General features: G+C 37.3%; 2 protein-coding genes across 2 annotated transcripts; both read right to left on the bottom strand.

Annotated features, from left to right (window-relative positions):
- Positions 1–1,353: 1,353 nt before the first annotated feature.
- Positions 1,354–13,900, bottom strand: LOC137745085 (uncharacterized). The gene is made up of 8 exons (XM_068484959.1): positions 13,771–13,900; positions 12,899–13,008; positions 10,269–10,516; positions 9,666–9,821; positions 9,403–9,559; positions 5,912–6,051; positions 5,784–5,819; positions 1,354–2,905 (listed from the first exon to the last, which is right to left on the bottom strand). The coding sequence occupies exons 2-8, from the start codon at positions 12,978–12,980 to the stop codon at positions 1,958–1,960; spliced, it is 1,767 nt and encodes a 588-aa protein (XP_068341060.1). The 5' UTR covers positions 12,981–13,008; positions 13,771–13,900; the 3' UTR covers positions 1,354–1,957.
- Positions 13,901–15,195: 1,295 nt separating this feature from the next.
- LOC137745241 (uncharacterized) lies at positions 15,196–20,504 on the bottom strand. Its single transcript, XM_068485157.1, has 2 exons — positions 20,234–20,504; positions 15,196–20,133 (listed from the first exon to the last, which is right to left on the bottom strand). Exon 2 carries the CDS (start codon positions 20,079–20,081, stop codon positions 15,582–15,584), a length of 4,500 nt encoding a protein of 1,499 aa, XP_068341258.1. The 5' UTR covers positions 20,082–20,133; positions 20,234–20,504; the 3' UTR covers positions 15,196–15,581.
- Between the last annotated feature and the right edge of the window lie 76 nt (positions 20,505–20,580).

The raw sequence follows: 20,580 nt of genomic DNA, 5'->3' as shown, positions 1-20,580 counted from the left end.
ACCACACACTATCGTACAAGTTGCAATCATAGGCAACTCCGACACTGTTGTACATGTTGCTTCGACACTGTCGTACATGTTGCAATAATAGGCAACTCTGACACTGTCGTACAGCAAGATTGATGAGCACCTGATTTTATTATGCTGCTGCTAATATGTAATGATTTGGAATATTTCTGGATTTACTGTTGATTTACATTTGATTTCATACTTATACGTAGTATGATTTTCTGGAAACTATACAGACTTTACAGCATGGGGTTATAACGTTTTCAAAAGGTTTTTATTAAAACTTTATTTTCAGGCTCACTCACCCTTATTTTTCGCCTCTCCAGGTTTTAATAGCTGAGCTTTCTTATCAATGAGGATTCGTGGCAAATCTTGGTATTGGAGATTACCTTCAATGGTATGATTCTCAATCCACTCTATTGTACTTTACTTATGTTCTGACATCACGTGTGAAATGGGTTCATTCCCGCTCACAGTGCACTCTTGTATTTAGGCACTTTTAGGTTTAAATTCATTCACATTTTCCACCTCACTACACTTTATGACTTTGTCACCTTTTAAGTGTCGGCTAGCACAACTCGATTCGGAGTCCTAGTGGACAAACCGAGTTGGAATGTGTCAGGTCAAAACTTCACATTTTCTTCATTTGGTTTTAGTTACACAGCGATCAAGTTCACTGACCTCCCCAACAAAATGGGTTGCAAGAGAGGAAAAATAAGTTTATTTATTTATTTATAATAGTACATAACAACTTGTTTAGAATGTCAATAACGCGTCGCTTTTTTGTTTTAATTGTAATTTAGAATTTAAAAGAGACAGCTTACTCAACAGCTGCAACTTCCTAACCAATTATATATTTTCTCTTTGATTTTATTTGTAAGATACGCTATACCTTCAACAATGGTTTGCTTGCTCCAATAAAAAAGTAGATGCTAAACCTTCCTTGTATTGTAATAATGAACAAATCTCCCAACTTTTCTTTGTTTGCTCCTCACGAATTCTCTCATTTTCCAAAATATATTACCGAGAAAATAAAAAATGCTTCGGTAGATATGTGAGCACACGAGAAATGATAGATTTAAGAACGAGAATATCCAAAGTAAAGTAAGAGTGCCCACATTGAAGATAAGATGAGAAAATTAATTAAGCTGGTTTGGACACATAAACCAAAGACTTATAAATGCTCCACTAAGAAGATGCAACTATGATACGGAAGCTCACGGCAAAAGAGGTAGAAAAAAAACCTAGAAAGACTCAAAAAAGAGACTTCAAAAATGGATATAGAGCACTTGCAGCTCATGAAAGACATGGCGCAAAACCAAACCATGGATTTTAAGATAAAAATAAAACAAGTTTTACTCGAGATTAAATTGATTAACGCATATAATCATATAGCTTAACTATCACTATAATTTGTAACTACTATATAAAGCACAATTCTAACCAACAAAGCATCATCCCACTAGTGAGGCGAGTCGACGAAACGATCTCCCAACAGCTCTAAATCCGAGAATACTCCTCGTCTTAACGTCGACCGGGACGCGGCCTCTCGGAGGCAGCTGAAGAGACACTAACAAGGGAAAGCACATCCAACATTTAAAGTACACATTTAGTTACATGCCCCAAACGCTGTTTACAACGCCAATGAAGTTTGCACAGGTACATCAAGTTGGGCACTTCATGTCAAATTGAAACATAGCTACCGCGAAATTTACGTTCTACGACACATCAAAGGACTCTGTGCATAAATTGGCAAGGGGGAGATGAACCTAGGTGCTGGAGGAGACGCTATTCTCTACTAATTTACATTACAACACAATGCCTCTGAGAAATTACACCGGCTCCATAGATTTCCAAGACGATCTTGTCACCAAAAGTTGTGGGTACCTTGGATGGTTTTGCCCACGATCCAGGATAGGAGATTCTGACTAGGTAAAATAAACAGAACTTACTGTCGAGGTACTACTGGCTGCGTATTTGACTGATTGCTTTGCCCGTAGAACCCCATACCAAGTGGCCGATAATAACCCCCAGCAGCCGGCTGCAACTGCTGCTGCTGCTGAGGCTGTGACTGCTGTTGCGGCGGACTGGGCCTTGACATACTCATTGAAATATGTGGAGGTATAGGCGGTGGAGGCGGTAAGGTATTTGATCCATATCCGTAAGGAATTCCACCCACCATAAGACCAGAAGATTGGACATATTGATTCGCTGGTGTAGTTGCAGTAGATGGTGATGGTGCCAGGGGTGGTGGCAGCGGACTAAAAGGACTTTGCATCTGGTTACTGTGGGACATAGGCTGCATGGTTGCTGATGACGCGATTGGAACACTGGTCATTGCCTGCTGTTGGAGAGGCGTAAAAAAGGCTGCATTGCCACCATCAGGATTGTTACCATCAGACATTTGTTTCTCAAGCTTGGGCCGTTTTTCTGGAGGAAACATGTATAATCCTGATGCACCATCAGGATTGTTACCATCAGACATTTGTTTCTCAAGCTTGGGCCGTTTTTCTGGAGGAAACATGGATAATCCTGATGTAAAACCAGCTGATTTCAGGCTACCAGTCATAGAGGCAGCTTCTTCAGCAACAAGAGATGAAAGAACAGACGTTAACATCTGTGCAGAAGAGGTAGATGCAGCAAGCTTAGCAGCCACAGCAGCTGCTGCTGCTTTCTTGTTCTCTTCATCGGTAGTTTTTACAGGGGCAAAAGAAACCATAGGCTGCATTGGAGGCTGAGGTGGGAGGCCAGTTTGTTGGACTAATAGTAAATTTGGTTCTAACCCCCTGGTAGATTCAGGTGTCATGTTAACAATATTGCTTTCGGATTTCAGAACCTGGGGCAAACTCAGTCTCCTTTTAATATTACTTACTCTCTCAATCTGATGTCGAGCAACCTGCATGGAAACAAAACAATCCTGTTAATCGCAAAGAGTAGCTAGTACAAAGGGAATTGCATTATAAGATGTGGTTTGATATGCTCTACTCCAAACCAACTTTATACACAGAAAATTAGTTTGCGTCTCCTAATCTTGAAATGGCCAATTTACAACTCTAAACTAATTTTGAAGTTCAGTGGACTGCAAATTTGGCATGTAAATTATTCAACCCACCTGAAAAAAAATTAAAAAAAAAAAAATAGCTCCTATATATACATCACAAACATAGAATAAGCTGCCGGAGTTTGGATAGCCAGCATTCAAGGCAACACACCATTTACACACAATTTCGCATTTATTCGCCAACATTTAAGCTCTTCCAAGCCAAGTACTTGATGCATAAAAGTAAGGGAACTTTAACGAAAAGCTCCCGGTACTGTTCACTTTAACGAAAAACCACATTTTTACACTAAAAAGTCAATCATAGTACTATTCACTTTACCCTTTATTTGTCCTTATCGTTAAAACTCAAAGTTTTCAAGCCTTTTTCATTAGTTTTCCTTAAAAGTAATTCAAAAAATACAAAACTGTGCTCTTGGCACGTCACTAATTGTCAACTCCTCTATGATCATCAATCCCTGGGAGATATATTTCTCTTTAATCAACAAATACATAAGAGATCAAATTAAATTTAAGCAATGTTCAATCAACGGCAATGAATAATTGGAAATTGGCAGGCAATTGCTAGAAAATATTTGTACTGCCATAATTCAAATAATAAAATAATAATTTGAAATTGTAGTTTAATAAATTAAAAAATGTATTTTTTTTTAAGTTGTTTAAATAAAACTGGATGCATTTTTAACTATCTGCCTGTCCAGTGGGAGAATATAAGTTCCAAGATGAAAATGCAAATTTAACATCCCAAATTTAACATTTTACCACTGGAGCAAAATAGTTTTGCATCTTGGAATATTCTAATGAAGATGACACCGGAGATGTAAAAGGCCTATTTACATCCTCGGTTTTACATCTTTGCACTGGAGTTGCCCTAATCTTTAAAAAAAAATAAGTGTTAATGGAAAGAAATTTAGGGTTTCCTGCTTGTTTGTGAGGCACAACAACCTTGGAGTGACTCCAAGGCACCTTCAGTGTGAGGCTGAAGGCCAGCGGGATGCCAAAACATTTCCAGAAATCAGTAAAATTAACTCAATCATCCCTAAACAGTAAACACTAGGGTGTTTACAACCTACACTGACTATTTCTTCACATTATTTAATGTAATTTGTGCAGAATGTCTATATCCATGGGTGGTGGTTTCCAAAAAATAAGAATAAAAGATTGAATTTGCTTCTCAGAGATATGCAGAAAAAGGAGCCAAGGGAAACTTAAACCCTCCCCTCCCAACCAAAAACAAATACATTTAGTAACTCCAGCAAAATAACCTCCACGCAACCCTAACTAAGTCCCAACCTAGGATAAATTTGTGTGTACCCAAAACACATAGCGGTACACCACATGTCATAATATAAGTGAACGACATGGTTGATATGTCCCACTTTTAGGGTATATTTCTCATGTCCCTTCACTTATATTATGACACGTGGTGTGCCGCCTTGTATTCCGGGTACACTGAAAAATCTCTCCCAACTTCGAGTGGAAAACTCTCTGGTCTTTATCATTGCCAAAGCCTGATATAAAGGCCATAAGAAAAAAAAAAATTCTAAATTATGAGGAACGGTATTGCCCATATTTTATGTACATTTAAAAAACGAGTTTAAAGATCATTTTATTTTATCAACCTACAAACTCAACAAAATAATATTTCTATTTAAAGTCCTAAAAAAATGAACATACAGTTGGACGGGAAAAGATTATTAATCAAAGATCTTAGAAATTTATACTTTCTAAAGCCTACATTTTACTTATTTATTTTTTTTTAAAAAGTCATCTGAGAGTAGGCCAAAAATGATGCATGTTGATGACATTATGACAGATACAAATTCTGTTAAAATTTTCTGCAGAAATTTAAAATCGTTGTACTTTTTAATCAAAATTAAAATTTTCTGCCAATTCAGTATTACTTCTGTTCTGGGAATTTAATATGCTTCTATACAAGTTTGTTTCTCAACTCTTCTCAAGATTATGATAACTAGAACTTGTTTATGCAAAAGGACCAAAGACAATACACAAGCTAAAACAAAGCCGCTTAAAATATTAGTTGCCTCGCATAGAGACCTAGAACTGATACAGGACAGATTTGAACCGAACTGACTTGGGTTAAGATTAGAATTGACATGGGAAAGAGTTGAAGCAAACAAAAGAAACAAGAGAAAGAGCATATGCATCAAAATACAAGCTAGTATCACTAACCACCTACACTCTTGACAGCCATCATAGTTAATTGTGTAGGATATGTGCACATTTAAATGCATATGTTAATTAAGACCTAAGGTTGATACAAATGTATCATATTCCATTCTCTGCTACAATATATGAATATAGGAGTAACATCAAGATTCAGTTTTCCTACAGTTTAGTTTACTGTCAAGCAAACATTTTCCTACAAAACACCACAAAATTAATTCTTATTCTAACGACAAACATCATCTAGCCGTTTCAATCAATAGATCTCAACTTTGAGGAATGCAGGAATCAAACTCAAGACTTCATTATCAACAGAATCAAGGCATTGAGTTGATAATACCACAATTTCTATTAGCTATAAAGATTATGAGGAACTGACGTTGACAACTAGTTGATCTTGATAACATTCAGTGATAAAACCCCTTGTAAATCAAATTATAAAGACTAGGTATATGCCCACCATTTCCAAGAGAAAGAAAGACTTCTTAATTTTAAGAGGGGCAAATGAAGTTTAGTTAGCTACTTTTACCTGCAATTGAGTGCGAACAACTTCCAGCTTTGCTTCCTGTAAATATTAGCATTTAGTCATCAACATCTGAAATCTTAAACAAAGCCGCACAAGTGATAACATAAGTGGAATAGAAAAAAAAATTGTACTTGATCCTGAAGTGCTTCTCTGAGTTGCAAAACCAAGGCAGATCTTGTTGCCTCCGAGCTCTCAAGTTGCCCAACAGATTGATTAAGTGCATCTTCTTGCTCTTTCAAATCATCCAACAATGTGGATCCCTGCTGAGTTCCTGATTACACAGTTTAGAACGGGAAAATCAATAAAACTATTCTACATGGCACTAATATACATCAGGAGATGTTCAACAAATTTAACACAGGACCAGTATTATGTTTACTGAAAGCATCAAAGAGTTCAACCATCTATATTACATCACATGCATGAAAATCTAAACAGTGTAAATATCAGCATACATATCAAATAAAGGGATTTCTTTGATCTTAAGGTTCTGGATGGAATACTTATATTTTCCAATCCATCATATTATTTTCAAAATTCAGCAATTTAATTTTTTCAAATAATACCTTTTAGATATCGCAATCATAAATAATATCATATAGCAACTAACTGTTTTAGAGTTCCTCAAATAACTTAAATCAGCGAAGGGAAACAAAACATACACAAGGATAGATGTAGATTCAATGCCTAGCAACTTCCTATTCTACTTACATGGTCATTCCTAAATAGTAATACACAGAAAGGGATACTCATTTTAAATGATACTTGTTTTAAGATTTTTTTTATTCCTAAAGTCTGAAACTTGCAATTGTTACTCCTAGAACTACACTCGAGACGGACATAATAAAAGACTAAGATGAGATTATTCCAGGCCAACCTATTAATAGTAATAGCAGCCAGTGTACTAGCTTGATTAATCAAATAAACCAATTCAATTTGCCCCTAGCAGTCTATCGATGATGCATAATTTACATCTGAGTAAAAGAATAGACACAGTCACAGAGCCTTTTGGAAATACAACTCATGAAAAAAAAAATGAAAATGCAGTAATGCACACAAAATAACTTGGACAATGAACCAATAGTGTGACCAAAAAAAAGAGAGGAGAGCCTGTCATTCTGATGTGAGACTTTTTCAATCACTTGGCAGAGATTAATTAAACCTCTTTAAGACTAGGAAACAAGATAAGTTGCTACTTTTAATTTATCTAGTAATTGGCTGAATGGACGAACAGGTCAGAGAAAGAAAGGTATAGGAAAGAGGTGAGCATTAAGAAGGAGGAAGGGAGAAGGTGAAGAGGGGGCAAAGTAAGATCTAAAATCTATACACGAGTCTATGCACTTATACTGTACAACTCTAAAGTATGTACTGACATCCATTTGAAAAACAGACGAAACAAAAATGGCCAAAAACTGCTGCAAAGTATCCTCAAAGGTTCTAAACTTCTAGCATTCCTTTCCCTCACAAGCACCACATAATACAGCTATACAAAGAGGAAAAGGGTCAAAACATCTTTTTCCTAAACTAGCAAAAGAAAACAGGACCAGAAATATTTCACTCTCAAATTATCAAAATAAAATGACCATCTTAATAGAGCTATATGAGAGTTCATTCAAACTGATCATATTGTCTCCAAACAAGTCCATCCTAACCTTTTTCTGTTTTGACACAAACAAATATTCCAACTTAAATTGAAAATGTGCAAATCAGAGGACACGATATCCCCTGTACAAATAACCTGTATTTTAATTATCCTAGCATAAAATTGTATAAAATAGAATTTTTCTGTCAAGTAAGAGGAGTACTCTGATCTACAAAAACAGTATAAATAGGTGTTCCTCGAAATTCTGAAGAAACCAAAGGTCCAATCCCCCATAATATCCCAGTAGAGAACTTTATGTCACAAAATCTCCACCCCCTCTCCCCTAAATCTGTCAAAGGTTCTCCAGTTTCTTCTGAACCCAACCACCCAAAACACAGCCGTCACTCTACCTCTCCCAGAAACTTCTCTCATATATCCTCAGCCAAAAAACTCACGCCCTTGACAAAATAAACTAGGACAAGATGTTGGAATTGCCCAACTCAATATTTTCCTTAAACAACCTTAACCATAATATAAAGCAATTGGGAAACAAAGAATCATGTCATGCACTTTCAGCTTCTACTCTACACATGATACGATGACAGGAAGAAAGGCAAACAGAATCAACGAGTCATTCCCATTAAGCACTTGAAGCTATTACTAATCCCTTAAGTGGTACCATAGCCTTCAAAACAATAGAAGATGAGTTGAAAGAAGAAATGAGTTGTCAATCAAATTTCCGTGCATACAATTGTTACAAGAAAATCCCCAAAACACATGGCTCTCCTTCAAGAGTGCCATCAACCAGAAATCACAAATCCACCACTATTCAAAGGCCATTGAACATTAACATTACAAGATAATTCTCTCCAGATCTTAATTATTTTGTAACCACTGCTTGTCCAGGAATAAATGGTTTGCCCTATTGCTACTTGTGGACCAACAACAGCCACCCCTTTATTAAAAATATACTAATTTTTTTCTATCTGACAAGAAACACGCAAAACCACACACAACACATTCCACCTAGACCACACCAACTATAAATGCAACCAATCCAGATGGGTTATGTTAAATCCAGCATCCATAAAATGCAACAAAGAGGAAGCAAGAAATTTAATTTGTACAGCATTAAAGTCAACTCCTCTCTATCTTAAAAAATTCTTCTCTTCCTTTACAACCATGTAGATAGGCCCTCCTATTAGCCAGAGTTTAAAAGCTCTCTTAGTGGGCAGAGTTTAAAGGCTCTCCTATTGGCCAGAGTTTAAAGGCTCTCTTATTGGCTCAGAAAGACCTCTGTCAACAGTGCGTAGCTATTTCTTAGAAAAATCAAGCAACAAGTTACACCAGATTTGTGAACTGCAGGAACAATGTAAAAAGATGTGCTCAGTTGATTCACCAGCTAATATAAACAGGAGACAGCAATGAGATAATCAGACACAGGATCTTTTTAAAGCATAGCACAAGTCCCCAGACACATAAATAGAACAATGCCTTCTATCAGACTAAGCTTAACTCAAAGACATATTACTGGTATGAGACAACAAATTTGAGACATCCACAAACACCGTGTCATTTGGGATTCTTGGAATGATTTAAGTTCCAAGACAAGGCTACAGAGGATAAAATGGATCTAAGGAGGATACAACCGGATTATGATCAAACAATATCTATAAACATCAATGAATGAAAATTGAAGGGATGAATCACCTACCCTAGTATCTTCCAGAATTGGATTCTAGTTCCATTACAAACAAGAAGTTTTGAACTAGGAAATAGAAATAGCCCTGAGAGACATATTTCCTACGGCATTGAAGATAACTTCCACTCCCCACCATTCAAATGCAATAAATATGCTTTTGGTAATCAATTGATTTGTAGAATTAGCATTATAAACATACAACAATTAAAGTCAGAATTAACAGAACCTAGTTTTCACCCCATAAAAGTTATGTTTTGTCATCTAGTTCCATGACTATCATCGAACAAAGTAACATATAATCAACATTTATGAACTTAACCACATGTCCTAACTCTTACCATGAATCAAGGTGTTTTCAACGTCTTCATCAATTTTACCCACATAAAGTACAGCAGCATTACACTTGTTTAAAGCAGCTTCTTCCGTAAGATGTGCATCAAGAACAGGTTGAAATGCGGTAAGTATTTTTTCTGGCAGACCTCCAACAGCCAATTTCTGAGGTTTAGAAGAATAATAAGGCATGTACAAGCTCACAATAAATAAGAGTACAATTATAGGCATTGAATATAAACCAACATTAAAGACTGCCCAAAGTGCTTACAAGTCTAACTGAGTGTGCATCCCTCTTCACTATCTTGATAGGATTTGAACTTTTTCCATTGCTTGCAGGTGGAGCAGGAGGATTCCTTCCCATCATATCATCTTTAAGACTATGCCCTCGAGACCCAAAAACCTTTCTTTCTTCCCATATGTCAACCTGGACAAACGACATAGCTTACTTACAGAGGAAATAATGAGACTATATTGCTATGCACAAATGATCAAAAGGAAACGTAAATAAGAGTGGACACTAAACTGGTTCACTCTAGTCCATTATATGCTTGTCTTCCGGAGAGTGGGAGCAATCTACCAATTTTTTTGGGTTAATATCTGCAAACTCAGTTGGCTAGGTAGTGAAATCCTCTGGAGTATCTAAAAAGGACTTGGGTTCAGTTTCCACTTTGACGAAAATACAAACACTACAGAATCGTCAAAGTTTCTCCGGCCCACTACTATAGATTTAAGTCACTTAACATTGTAGTCTCAGGTCAAGTAAATGCATGCATGCATGCACACATCCAAATATCTATTGATGGTAGCATAATCATACAGCTATTCAATACTGTTATTTGTAAAACAAAAGAGAACATTCATAGATGCTCACCAGTCTTGTGGCAGCTTTCTTTCCCTGTTGATCACCATTTTCATAAACATGCTTAAGAGCTGCAGGAAGGAACTTCCAGAATTCATTCACAAATTCACTGCCCTTTCGCCTACTGTTTTGCAATATGTCATTAGCCAAATATAGACAAGCCACGCGCTGATCTTTCTGGGCAGAATTAAAACATTTATCCCACATTTCAACAATCTGCCTTGCTTTCTTTCGGTGAGAAATACACCAACGGGATAAAGCTATTTAAATGATTAAGGAAGCACATAATATAAACATCATAGTTGGAGCTAAGTGATCAGGTAGTACATTACATCTATGTACAAATCTCATAAAATAAGAACTAAGGTATTATCAATACATCCAGAAGTCAATATATGTGCCTATATTATCAAATATGTTTACCAGAAAATTTACTGAAGAAATATCATTTCTAAAGGATACAGTATAAAAGACCGTATAGGGTTGCAGCTCTGGACGAAATTGTTATACAGTTGCAAATTATAGGGCCCCGTTTATTTCACCTTCTTAGGTGGGAGCGGAGTAGCTAGGGTTACTAATCCCATGCTTGGTATGACCAAGGACTAACTTAAATGAGACTAAACTAGACTCGCCTAGACTCCACGCCTCACTAAATCACGCCAACCAATCCTGAGTAATAGCTAGGTATTAAACCGGACTAGAAGGAAAAGGGCATGCGAGCCCAAATCAAACCCAGAAAACATAAAACCCAGTCCAGACTCCCTGATCGCAGACCCTTCCCCATCTCCCAGCTTCGAGCCAATCACATGCACCCTTCACTCAACCATCCTGCACTGTTATACCTGCTGTACCGTAACTTCTGCACTAAGCCCAATTCCTAAATTTTCAATCTCTTTCTTGCTTTGTGGTTTGATTTTGAAGATTTGCAGTCAATTATGAAGTTCTGAGAGGAAGTGAAGAGGGAGAGAGAGATTGACACATAAAATTAAAAAAAAACGGTTCTCTTCTAAATAGTAAGGGCAGAAAAATAGTTGGGTGAAAAAGTAATAAAATAATAGCTTTTTTGTTTTTATAAGTATAAAAGAGAATTAGAATATGGCAAAATAAAAATTTGGGTCTAATATTTTAGTAATGTAGCTTAGTTCGGCACTGCACCAAACTTTGCTATTCTTATACTGCTTAGTCCAAGCCAGGCCAATCCAACTTAGTCCTTGAAGCTAATCCAGTCCGAGCTAGTCAAGCATAACAACTGGGGCCTAGAACTCTTAATATTGATGTCATCTAAAATAAAGTAACATGATGTACAAGATGCAAGAGATAAGCCATGCTAAGACGTTCACATGACAAATTTAAATCACTGTTCACTATTTATCTAATAAAGCAGCACAGCTGCTAAGGCATTTAGCAGCAATCTCTACAGAGAACTTAAGTGGTACAGCCACTTGCCACCAAGAGCTCATGTTAAGTTTATGCCCCAGGTCTGTGAGCCTTAATTACCAATAGGCGGGAAAAGGAAAAGAAAGAAGGAAGTCATTTAGGAGCGTTCAGTTTTTCGGCTCAAAGAAGTCATGATGGGAAAAAAAAAAAATTTAAATATAACTTCACGATGGATATAACTTCGAGATAGCAGATACTGCCATCATCAATGCATCACCTAAGTTTTATAAACAAAATATTAGTGTGTTAGAACGAGAAACAATATATCGTTAAGGGGAGGAAAGAGTGGGAGGCATATATATGCACAAGAATGATCCTCCATATAATTTGAATAGTTACATTTTCTTTTAAAGAAAGAAATGTTACTGCTACTCAACAAAATGCAAACAAAGTGGACAAGATATCCACCCTAGAACATACATCGTAGTACAGTCAATAAACTTAATAAAAATCACATTCTAGGACATCAAAATAGTATCTATCGAGAAGTGGATGGCAAAAGTTATTTACATAATCTAGACTATTATTAAGGGAAGTATAGATATAAAAAGGACCAACATTTGCAAAAAAAAAAAAAAAAAAAAAAAAAAAAAAATATAGGCACTTACACTATAAAAAGAACCTCCAACGTGCATTTTACCCTCAATAAAAGAAAATAAAATATATAATTTGGATAACTAGTAACTAAAATTCATTTCAATAAAATAAAATACAAAAATCTCTACACAATCTTTTTAGCACTCTCTCTTCCTCTACAATAACTATCATCACTCTCTCTTTCTCCTCCTACAGTAACAGTCATTCTAACATGTAATATATGTGTGATAGTTGCTTGTAAACTATAGCACAAAGAGAAAACATAGATACAGTTGAAACTTCATCAACTAATGCAATTTTAACGCAGCCAAAAACAAGAGCATACAGAAAAGGTACAAACTTTAACATTACAAGTTTCTTCACAAATCTAAAATTAGGGAAAAGTATAAATTTGTCTTGAATTAGATTCAGCAAGATCCTAGTAATATAAAACATATATTAGTGTTTTATTCTTACCAAAAATTCTTATAAAAGAGTATGTTAATCAGTAGATGCGTAATACAGCTACACAGAAACAAATGTGATTCCCTCCTTGTAAACATCATTACCAAAACATAAATTAGCTCAACCATGAAGTACTGTACACAGGGGATTTCTTAAGAGGATACATTCAATGCATTGTTGTGAACTGTTGAGTTTTGAAAGCTTGTCAGCCAATATCTGTCCATCAAAAGCTTCAACGTTACTCATTATGCTGTTGCTCAGTTTTTTACATCCCCTGCTGCCATAAAAACTGTATTGTTATGCCAAAAAAAATTAAAAAATAATGTGAAAAATATATTTAGAACTTGTAAAGTTTTTAACTTTTGTTTCACCCATTCAAGTACAAGATTGCATCAACAGAACAAACAAGTCTTTACACTAATCCTGTTACTCAATACCGTTCCGTCTTGCTACATATTTACATGCAATCAAAGTGAAATAAACACATAAATTATAAAAATGCCCCCAGTTCCTGAACTTAAATTTGAAATTAACTAAATAAAGTGAAAAATGTAAGTACAATTTGTAAAGTTAATAACTTTCTTCGACCCATTCAAGTGCGGGATTCAATCAACAGAATAAACAATTCTTTACACTAATCCTGCTACATATTCCAGTGCAACCACAGCTAAAAAAATTAACCCGTTTCCTAATTTAAAATTTGAAATTAGTTAAATAGGCACTTCATGGCCTTCATTACTCTCAAAACCCACCAATCTCATACGACTGTACTTCCATTTCATCAATCAATTCGACTCTTATTCTTTATCTATAATTGTATTGGAACACATACTTCTCGACTACTCATTAATTCCCGATGAAAAAAGAAGCTTTAATTTTCCACACAAAAACGAAAATTGACAAAACCAAATTCTAGGGTTTACACAGACATGCGTCGTCACGCACAGTTTTCGAACGGAAACGCCGTTGAGGAATCGAACCAGGGAGAAGGACAGAACTGAAGAAGAAGGAGGAACGACATGGTTCGGAGACTTACCGGAGCAGCAGCGGGTGGACGTCGCTATCTTTCTCTCTCTTCTTCCGGCAACTGAGGCCGAAGTGCGCTCGGTCCCTCTCCTTCTTCCTCTGCGGTCTGAAACGACGCCGGGCTATAGATATTTGCTGTACTCTTTTTTGTTTTGCAAATTTTATTTTCTGCTTTAACTTTGTTTTGTTCTCTTTTAGATTTTTTTTTTTTTTTTTAACAAACGATACTATTTATAGGAATGAAGCGGGCTTAATCTCACACAGAATAGCAATAATGTAATTCAAATTCGCATTTGACGATAATTGAACATAAGATCTCTTATTTACAACTGAAGAGAAATATTACCATACCATAATACTAAGTGACTTAATTTTGTTTTCTTAGTTTATAATTGTTTTGTTCTCTTACTTTTACAACATTTTGTTTAATTTTGAACTTAAGGATCAAATGATCCGAACCGTAGAAATATGATTCAATAGCTACAAACAGGAATCTCTCTAAAGTTGTAATAATTGGATCAAATTTCAACCGCTCGGATCATTTGATCCTTAGGCTCAGGATCATTAAATCAAAAGAGGAATTGGGTTTATTAATCAGGCATCATGTCTTTTAGTTGAGACACAAATTTAATTTTTGACATTTACGTTTAAGTTTTGAATAAATTTTCTATCATTATGTATTATTTAGTGATATTTAATAAAGCATCTCATTCAATTAAACAAAAAAACTATTGTCCTCAAAACACGAGAGGGCAAAAATATGGATTTGCGTAAGAAGTAGATTTTTGTACTACATATTAAAGCATCCCGGCATGTTTGGGGTAACGAAAGAAGTAGATTTTTTTTCTCCATTGTGAATAGGAATTGCAGTACATTTAATAGATATTTTGTAATACGGATTTATAGATAGATAGATATATGTATGTATGTATGTATGAACTGTTATTAATCCTTCAAAAATCTCATTTTACTTCATAAGTGTATTTTTTTTTCTAATTATAAAAAGTTTGGAATGTCAAATGAGATTTTTAAAGTGCTAATAATAATTCACGCGCACACACACACAATGTTAAGTGAGAGTTATAGATTTGCGTATAAGATTGTATTTTATTTTCAGATTCATTTGTAAACCATTAAACGGATTGTGTTGATGCGTGTAATTCTCACACACATCTACAATTGATAATCGTTCGAGCACAAGAATACCAACCATTGAAACTGTTGATGTGTGTGAGTCCCGCACACACATTTACAATTGACAATTGTTCATGTGTTACAAATAGTCTTCACACTTCTAACCTCTTGTTTTCTTTCGCCGGAAAGAAGTACAAGATGATTTTTTGGAGTATCAAATGTCAAAACGGCTCCCTTTTAGATACTTGCAGAATGCTTGAGGCAGCCAACTAAGTTGAAAATTAAAGAATCAACGGCGGGATCTGATAAGAAGTATAAAGAAAAGGAGACAGAAGAAACTACTCGGATTCATAGCTACAATATGAGAACCTCAAAACTTTTACATCCAAAACATAATGTACAACACTGATGATCAAAGCCAATCTTTCACCCGATTCTTACAAAATGTAGGATACAACAACAACGACAACAAAGCCTTTTCCCACTAAATGAGGTCGGCTACTTACAAAATGTAGGATAAAACACGAAATTTCACACTTCAAGAAATCAAACCAAAACCTCATTCTTGAAGAAACCAATCAACCAAAAGATCAGCGAACGAAACTACCACTTACCAAAATATGATTATAACCACACCACACCGGAGAAAACAAAGAGCTTGAAGTTGCAAACCACCAAACATGCTCTTCAGTTTTCGTGTTTTATATTCTCAGCTGGAAGATCCGTTGCATGAGGTACTACCTCTGCCAATATGTTCTGTGTAGATGGTTTTGGCGGCTCACCATCAACATTACTTCCCGAGACTTGCTTGAAAGCAATAGGACTAGTTATAGTTTCTTGAACACCATGTTTTGTGGTGCTTGATGCAATCTCCTTGGTCAACGCCATTGCATTAACCCCTAGTCCTGACAATCGCTCCTTCAAATGTGATGTTGGTTTTAAAAGCTCATCGACATGACTTTCCGAGACCTGCTCCAGAGTACTATTCTCTTGAACACTTGGTAGCATATCACTTGATGCAATCTCCTCCGTAGAACCCATTGAATTAGTTCCTATTTCTTCTGCTCCATCATTAACATGACTTTCTGAGATGTGCTTCGGAGTAGTGATATCTTCATGAACACTCGATAGCATATTGCTTGATGCAATCTCCTCCGCAGGATCCGCTGCACCAGTTCCTCCTTCAAACCCATCATTTGAAATTGATATCACTTTTGGCAACTCAGTAACATGACTTTCTGAGACTTTCTCTAAAGCAGTATCTGCATTGATATCTTCTTGAACACTATTGCTTGATGCAACCTCCTCCATAGAACTTATTGCACCAATTCCTACTTCCGATGCATCATCTGAAATTGAGGTTGCTTCTGCCAACTCATCAACATGACTTTCTGAGACTTCCTCCAAAGCAGTATCTGCATTGGTATCTACTTGAACACTTGATACTGTATTGCTTGAAGCAATATCTTCCGTCGAACCTATTGCACCAGTTCCTACTTCCGATCCATCATTAACATGACTGTCTGAGACTTGCTTCGGAATAGTGATATTTTCTTGTTGACAGCCCGATATTATGTTGCTTGATGCCATCTCATCCAAAGAACCCATGGCATTACATCGTACTTCTTCAGACCCATCATTCGAAATTGGCGTCGCCTTTGGCAACTCATCAACATGACTTTCTAAGACTTGCTCCAAAGCAGTATCTGCATTGATATCTTCTTGAACACTTGATACTGTATTGCTTGATGCAACCACCTCCGTAGAATCCACACCGGTGGTTCCTACTTCTTCCGACCCATTTGAAAGCTCACCAACATTAACTTGCGTCAGCTTATTAACATTACCTTCTGAATCTTGCTTTAAATCGGTGACATTATCTTCCAAGGAGCTTGCTTCAACAATTGGCAACTCTGAACTGGTTTGGACAGTATTTTCAGATGCTTCCAAGTACCTCTCTTCAACAGTAGGCAACTCTGAATCTTCCAAGTATCTTGCTTCAACAATTGGCAACTCTGAACTGGTCTGGACAGTATTTTTGGATGCTTCCACCACTAGCTGATCGTCAACCACACTGGGAAGAATGACTTCCTCAACAGCTAGTCCCTTATGCATTTGCTTAAAATATGTGTCAATATTTTCAATTGATCTTGCTTCAACAACTGGTAGCTTCTGGTTCAATTCTGACAGGTTTAAATCACCAAATTCAGTGCTTAAAACATTTGCTTCCTCTGGAATCAGCTCCTCTGTATGGAGTGCCTCACCAACTTCATTCGTACTGAAGTCCCCAACTGCATCCAATTCCGACAGCAACCCTGCATCAATCTCCTTTATGTCATCTACTTCTTCTTTAATAATAAGTGCTTCCACATGATCATCAAGATATGGTTCAACCATGGATTTATCTGACCAGGAAAGGACTTTATCCAGCTCTGATGACGGCTGTTCTTCAGAAAGAACAGATTGATAACTACAATCAGCTGTCTTCATGTCAAAAATCTTAGGGAGAGAGATATCGTCCTCTGAATGTGAAACCGCTAAGCCGACTTGGTTGCCTGTCCCCAAACTTCTTTCAATTTCATCTGATGCATGTACTTTTGAGGTGGCACCGCTTGTCTCTACAAAACCTGAAGTATCTTTGTCTGTGCTCTCACCATACACTTCACAACGCCGGTCTACAAACGGAACTTGCACTTCAGCTAATGCTGGAGGTGTAACCATTTCGGATACATCTGCTTGTATATCAGAAGAAATAGAGTTAAAGGAAAGGATCTTTTCAGTTGGTAGGGGGGTTGAGTCATAGACTGGCTCATCGTGTTCATCTTCATTCAGTGTCCTCCTCATAAACTGGACTTCTGACTCCTTCAGTGAAGGTTGTGGCGAAATTACAAACCCCTTGGTGATATCACCTCTTGCCTCCAAACTGGTTGATCCACCTTCCACTACATCTGCAATCTTTTCATCCACTTCTGTCAATGATGACAAGCTTGACGTACTGCTGTTGTCCTCTTCAATCGGTTCTGGTTTGAAATGATCTTCGTTAACATGTTCCACATGAGTAGCCAAACCAGTTGCACCAGACAAGCTCGGTTCCAGGTCTTGCGATTCAACCAATTTTATTTCAAGCTCATTATGTTGAACATCTCTTTTTCCGGCCTGTTCCATTTCCAGAGAATCTACGTCTTCAGAGGATTGACTTCCGTGTTCAACAAGATCATCAGTAGCATGGTAAATGTTGGATATCACTTCTGCTTCTTTAGTAAAGTCTTGCTCACTGAAATTCCTTTCATCCAGATCTGCAGCAGAACTCACTGATTCGGTATCGGGAACAGAACTCAACTTTGATTCGCTAACTATGCTTAATTGTCTTTGAAATAAGGAACTGCTTGTTCCTTCTGAAGCCAACCTTTCTGGTACAAAAACAGGTCTCCACTTAAAATCTTGCCTCTCTTGCCTCGGCTGCCCTAAGGTTGATGGTCCAAAACTGAAGCTTTCATGCCTTCGGAAGACTGCATCCTTGGCGTGAATCGGCATAAACTCTTGCTCAAAAGGGTCTCCCTTTAGATCAGGTTTTTCTTCATTTGACTCGTAAGGAAGATCAAAGGGGTTTCGCCTTGGCAACATTACAGACGGAGCAGACCCAGGAATGGGTGGTAACCCCAAGTTGTCAAAGGAATCATATGACAGATCAAATGGGTTGTGTCTTGCTGTTGAAATTGGTGCAACATTAAACGGAAGATCAACACTATCAAAATCAATTAGATTCTTCTCTGCCGTTATTTTGAAGCTTTTCCTTGCTCTTCTCCTTGCAATAAGGTTCTCCAACCGTCGGTTCCTTTCGAGCTCCAGATTCCCCAAATCCATGAGATTCTTTTGGTCATCCTCGGTCCACTTGATCGCAGATTTGCTTTCATCATCCTTCCCATCTGGTGCTTCTTCCTTGTCACCGTCATTATAATCATTCCCATCCTCTCCTACTTCTTCACTGTGGTTTTCAGTTTCCACATCAGACTCAACACTGCCAGCATTGCTCCTGTTAGACTGGTCTGAAGCAGCATCGGACTCATGACCATGGGACACATGAGCTGGCTGTGGAGCTTCTGAGTCTAAAAGAGGGTACAGCTCATCAAGCATCGGAAGAATGTCAGCCATTGAAGCATCTGGCGAGGAACTCTCCGCTCGATCCGACTCAGAATCCGAAGCCTCATCATCCACATCTTCACCAGCCTTGTCATCACCCCCACTGCGAAGCAGTGAAGAATACAAGTGATCATCGTGAGCATAGCCTGACCCTCGAGGAGATATATCATCGTCTTCCACTCGACGAATCTCATTTCGCACTTTTTGAAAAGAAGTATACTGCTGCTCAACAACCTCATCATCACCACCACCATTCCCAAGCAGTGCAGAATACAAGTGATCACCCTCATGAGTATAACCTGACCCTCGAGGAGATGTATCATCGTCTTCCACTCGACGAATCTCATCTTGAACCTTTTGAAAAAAAGTGTACTGCTGATCAACAGCTGCCACATCCCAGTCAATGCCTTCAATCCCCAAGTGATCATTATCAATCTTTCTCCGCTCTCCCAACTCCGAACTGTCTAATTCGCTCTCCACATCCTCAATCTCTCTCTTCTCACCACCAATGTTTTGCAAACCCTGATCAATAAGTGGCACATAAACAACCGAACCTTCGCAATCCTCATTCACTCTCTTCTCACTATCAGTGTTTTGCAAATCCTCACTAATAAGTGGCACATAAACACCCAAACCATCACGATCCACAACCTCACTACTCGCTTTCTCTATGGATGCATCAACAAAATCCCTAGTCTCTCCCACAAACCTCTCCGCGGAAAAGCTCCCACGTCTCTCAAGCACAACAGTGTCATCCCCTAAACCCCTAGTTCTAAGAGAAGCAACGTCATCACAGGTAGCCTTCTCTTCCCTTTCGATTTCGGGTATGTTGGTTTGGCCAAAACTCAGAAGGGTTCCTAGAAGAACAGCAGTGCAGACTAAAACCGGGGACGTCGAAACCAAAAGGGTAAACAAAAAGGGAAACGATCTGTACAGAAAAAGCAGAAAAAGCAGCATCCCAGCAAGAAATGGATGATTGCAAACTGATCCGTATGAAATCAACACAATTTTCCGGAGTTTAACTCCAATTTCTAACACCAACCCCATTTTTTCAACTTCTCAGTGGATTATGGATATAAATACTAATTGCAGTTCCAATCTGTATGAACAGAAAATTAACCAATCAATCAACATGCTAAAAGCAGAAGCTAAAAGCTTGAAAAACAAGTAGGAAACAATCAGAGAAAAGAAAAACCCACCTCAGTGAAGAACCAGATGGGAGTCCAAAGCGATCAATCAAAAACCTGAAAGCAGAAATTGATGAGAAAAAATGGAAGACGTTGAGATTTTTTTGGAAGGGAAAGAAAAATGGAGACTGAGAGGACAGATGAAAAACCATGGAAAGTAAAGGGCAATGGGAATCCCTCAGCTTTTTCTTTTTAGGGAAAAACAGCGAAGGAAAGCTGTATGTATGTATCTATCTATAATTCTACATCTCCATGAATGTATGTCAGTGTTTTTTGGTATATATTTGATTTGATTTGACAGACAGGAAAATGGGGCGGCACAGAAAGAAGAGAAAAAAAGAAGCTACTCAGTCAAAAAG

Source organism: Pyrus communis, chromosome 9 (assembly GCF_963583255.1).
Source record: "Pyrus communis chromosome 9, drPyrComm1.1, whole genome shotgun sequence".
In the NCBI taxonomy this organism is placed as follows: Eukaryota; Viridiplantae; Streptophyta; class Magnoliopsida; order Rosales; family Rosaceae; genus Pyrus; species Pyrus communis.
This window is presented reverse-complemented; position numbering and strand designations above follow the sequence as displayed.

What these genes read in the sequence shown, in the direction of transcription:
- LOC137745085 (XM_068484959.1), bottom strand. Translation starts at nt 12,980, where the DNA reads ATGAGTAACGTTGAAGCTTTTGATGGACAGATATTGGCTGACAAGCTT. An exon ending in ATGCACACTCAGTTAGACTT is followed by an intron (nt 9,560 to 9,665) that starts GTAAGCACTTTG and finishes TCTAAACCTCAG; the next exon opens with AAATTGGCTGTTGGAGGTCT. An exon ending in GAGAAGCACTTCAGGATCAA is followed by an intron (nt 5,820 to 5,911) that starts GTACAATTTTTT and finishes TAATATTTACAG; the next exon opens with GAAGCAAAGCTGGAAGTTGT.
- LOC137745241 (XM_068485157.1), bottom strand. Translation starts at nt 20,081, where the DNA reads ATGGGGTTGGTGTTAGAAATTGGAGTTAAACTCCGGAAAATTGTGTTG.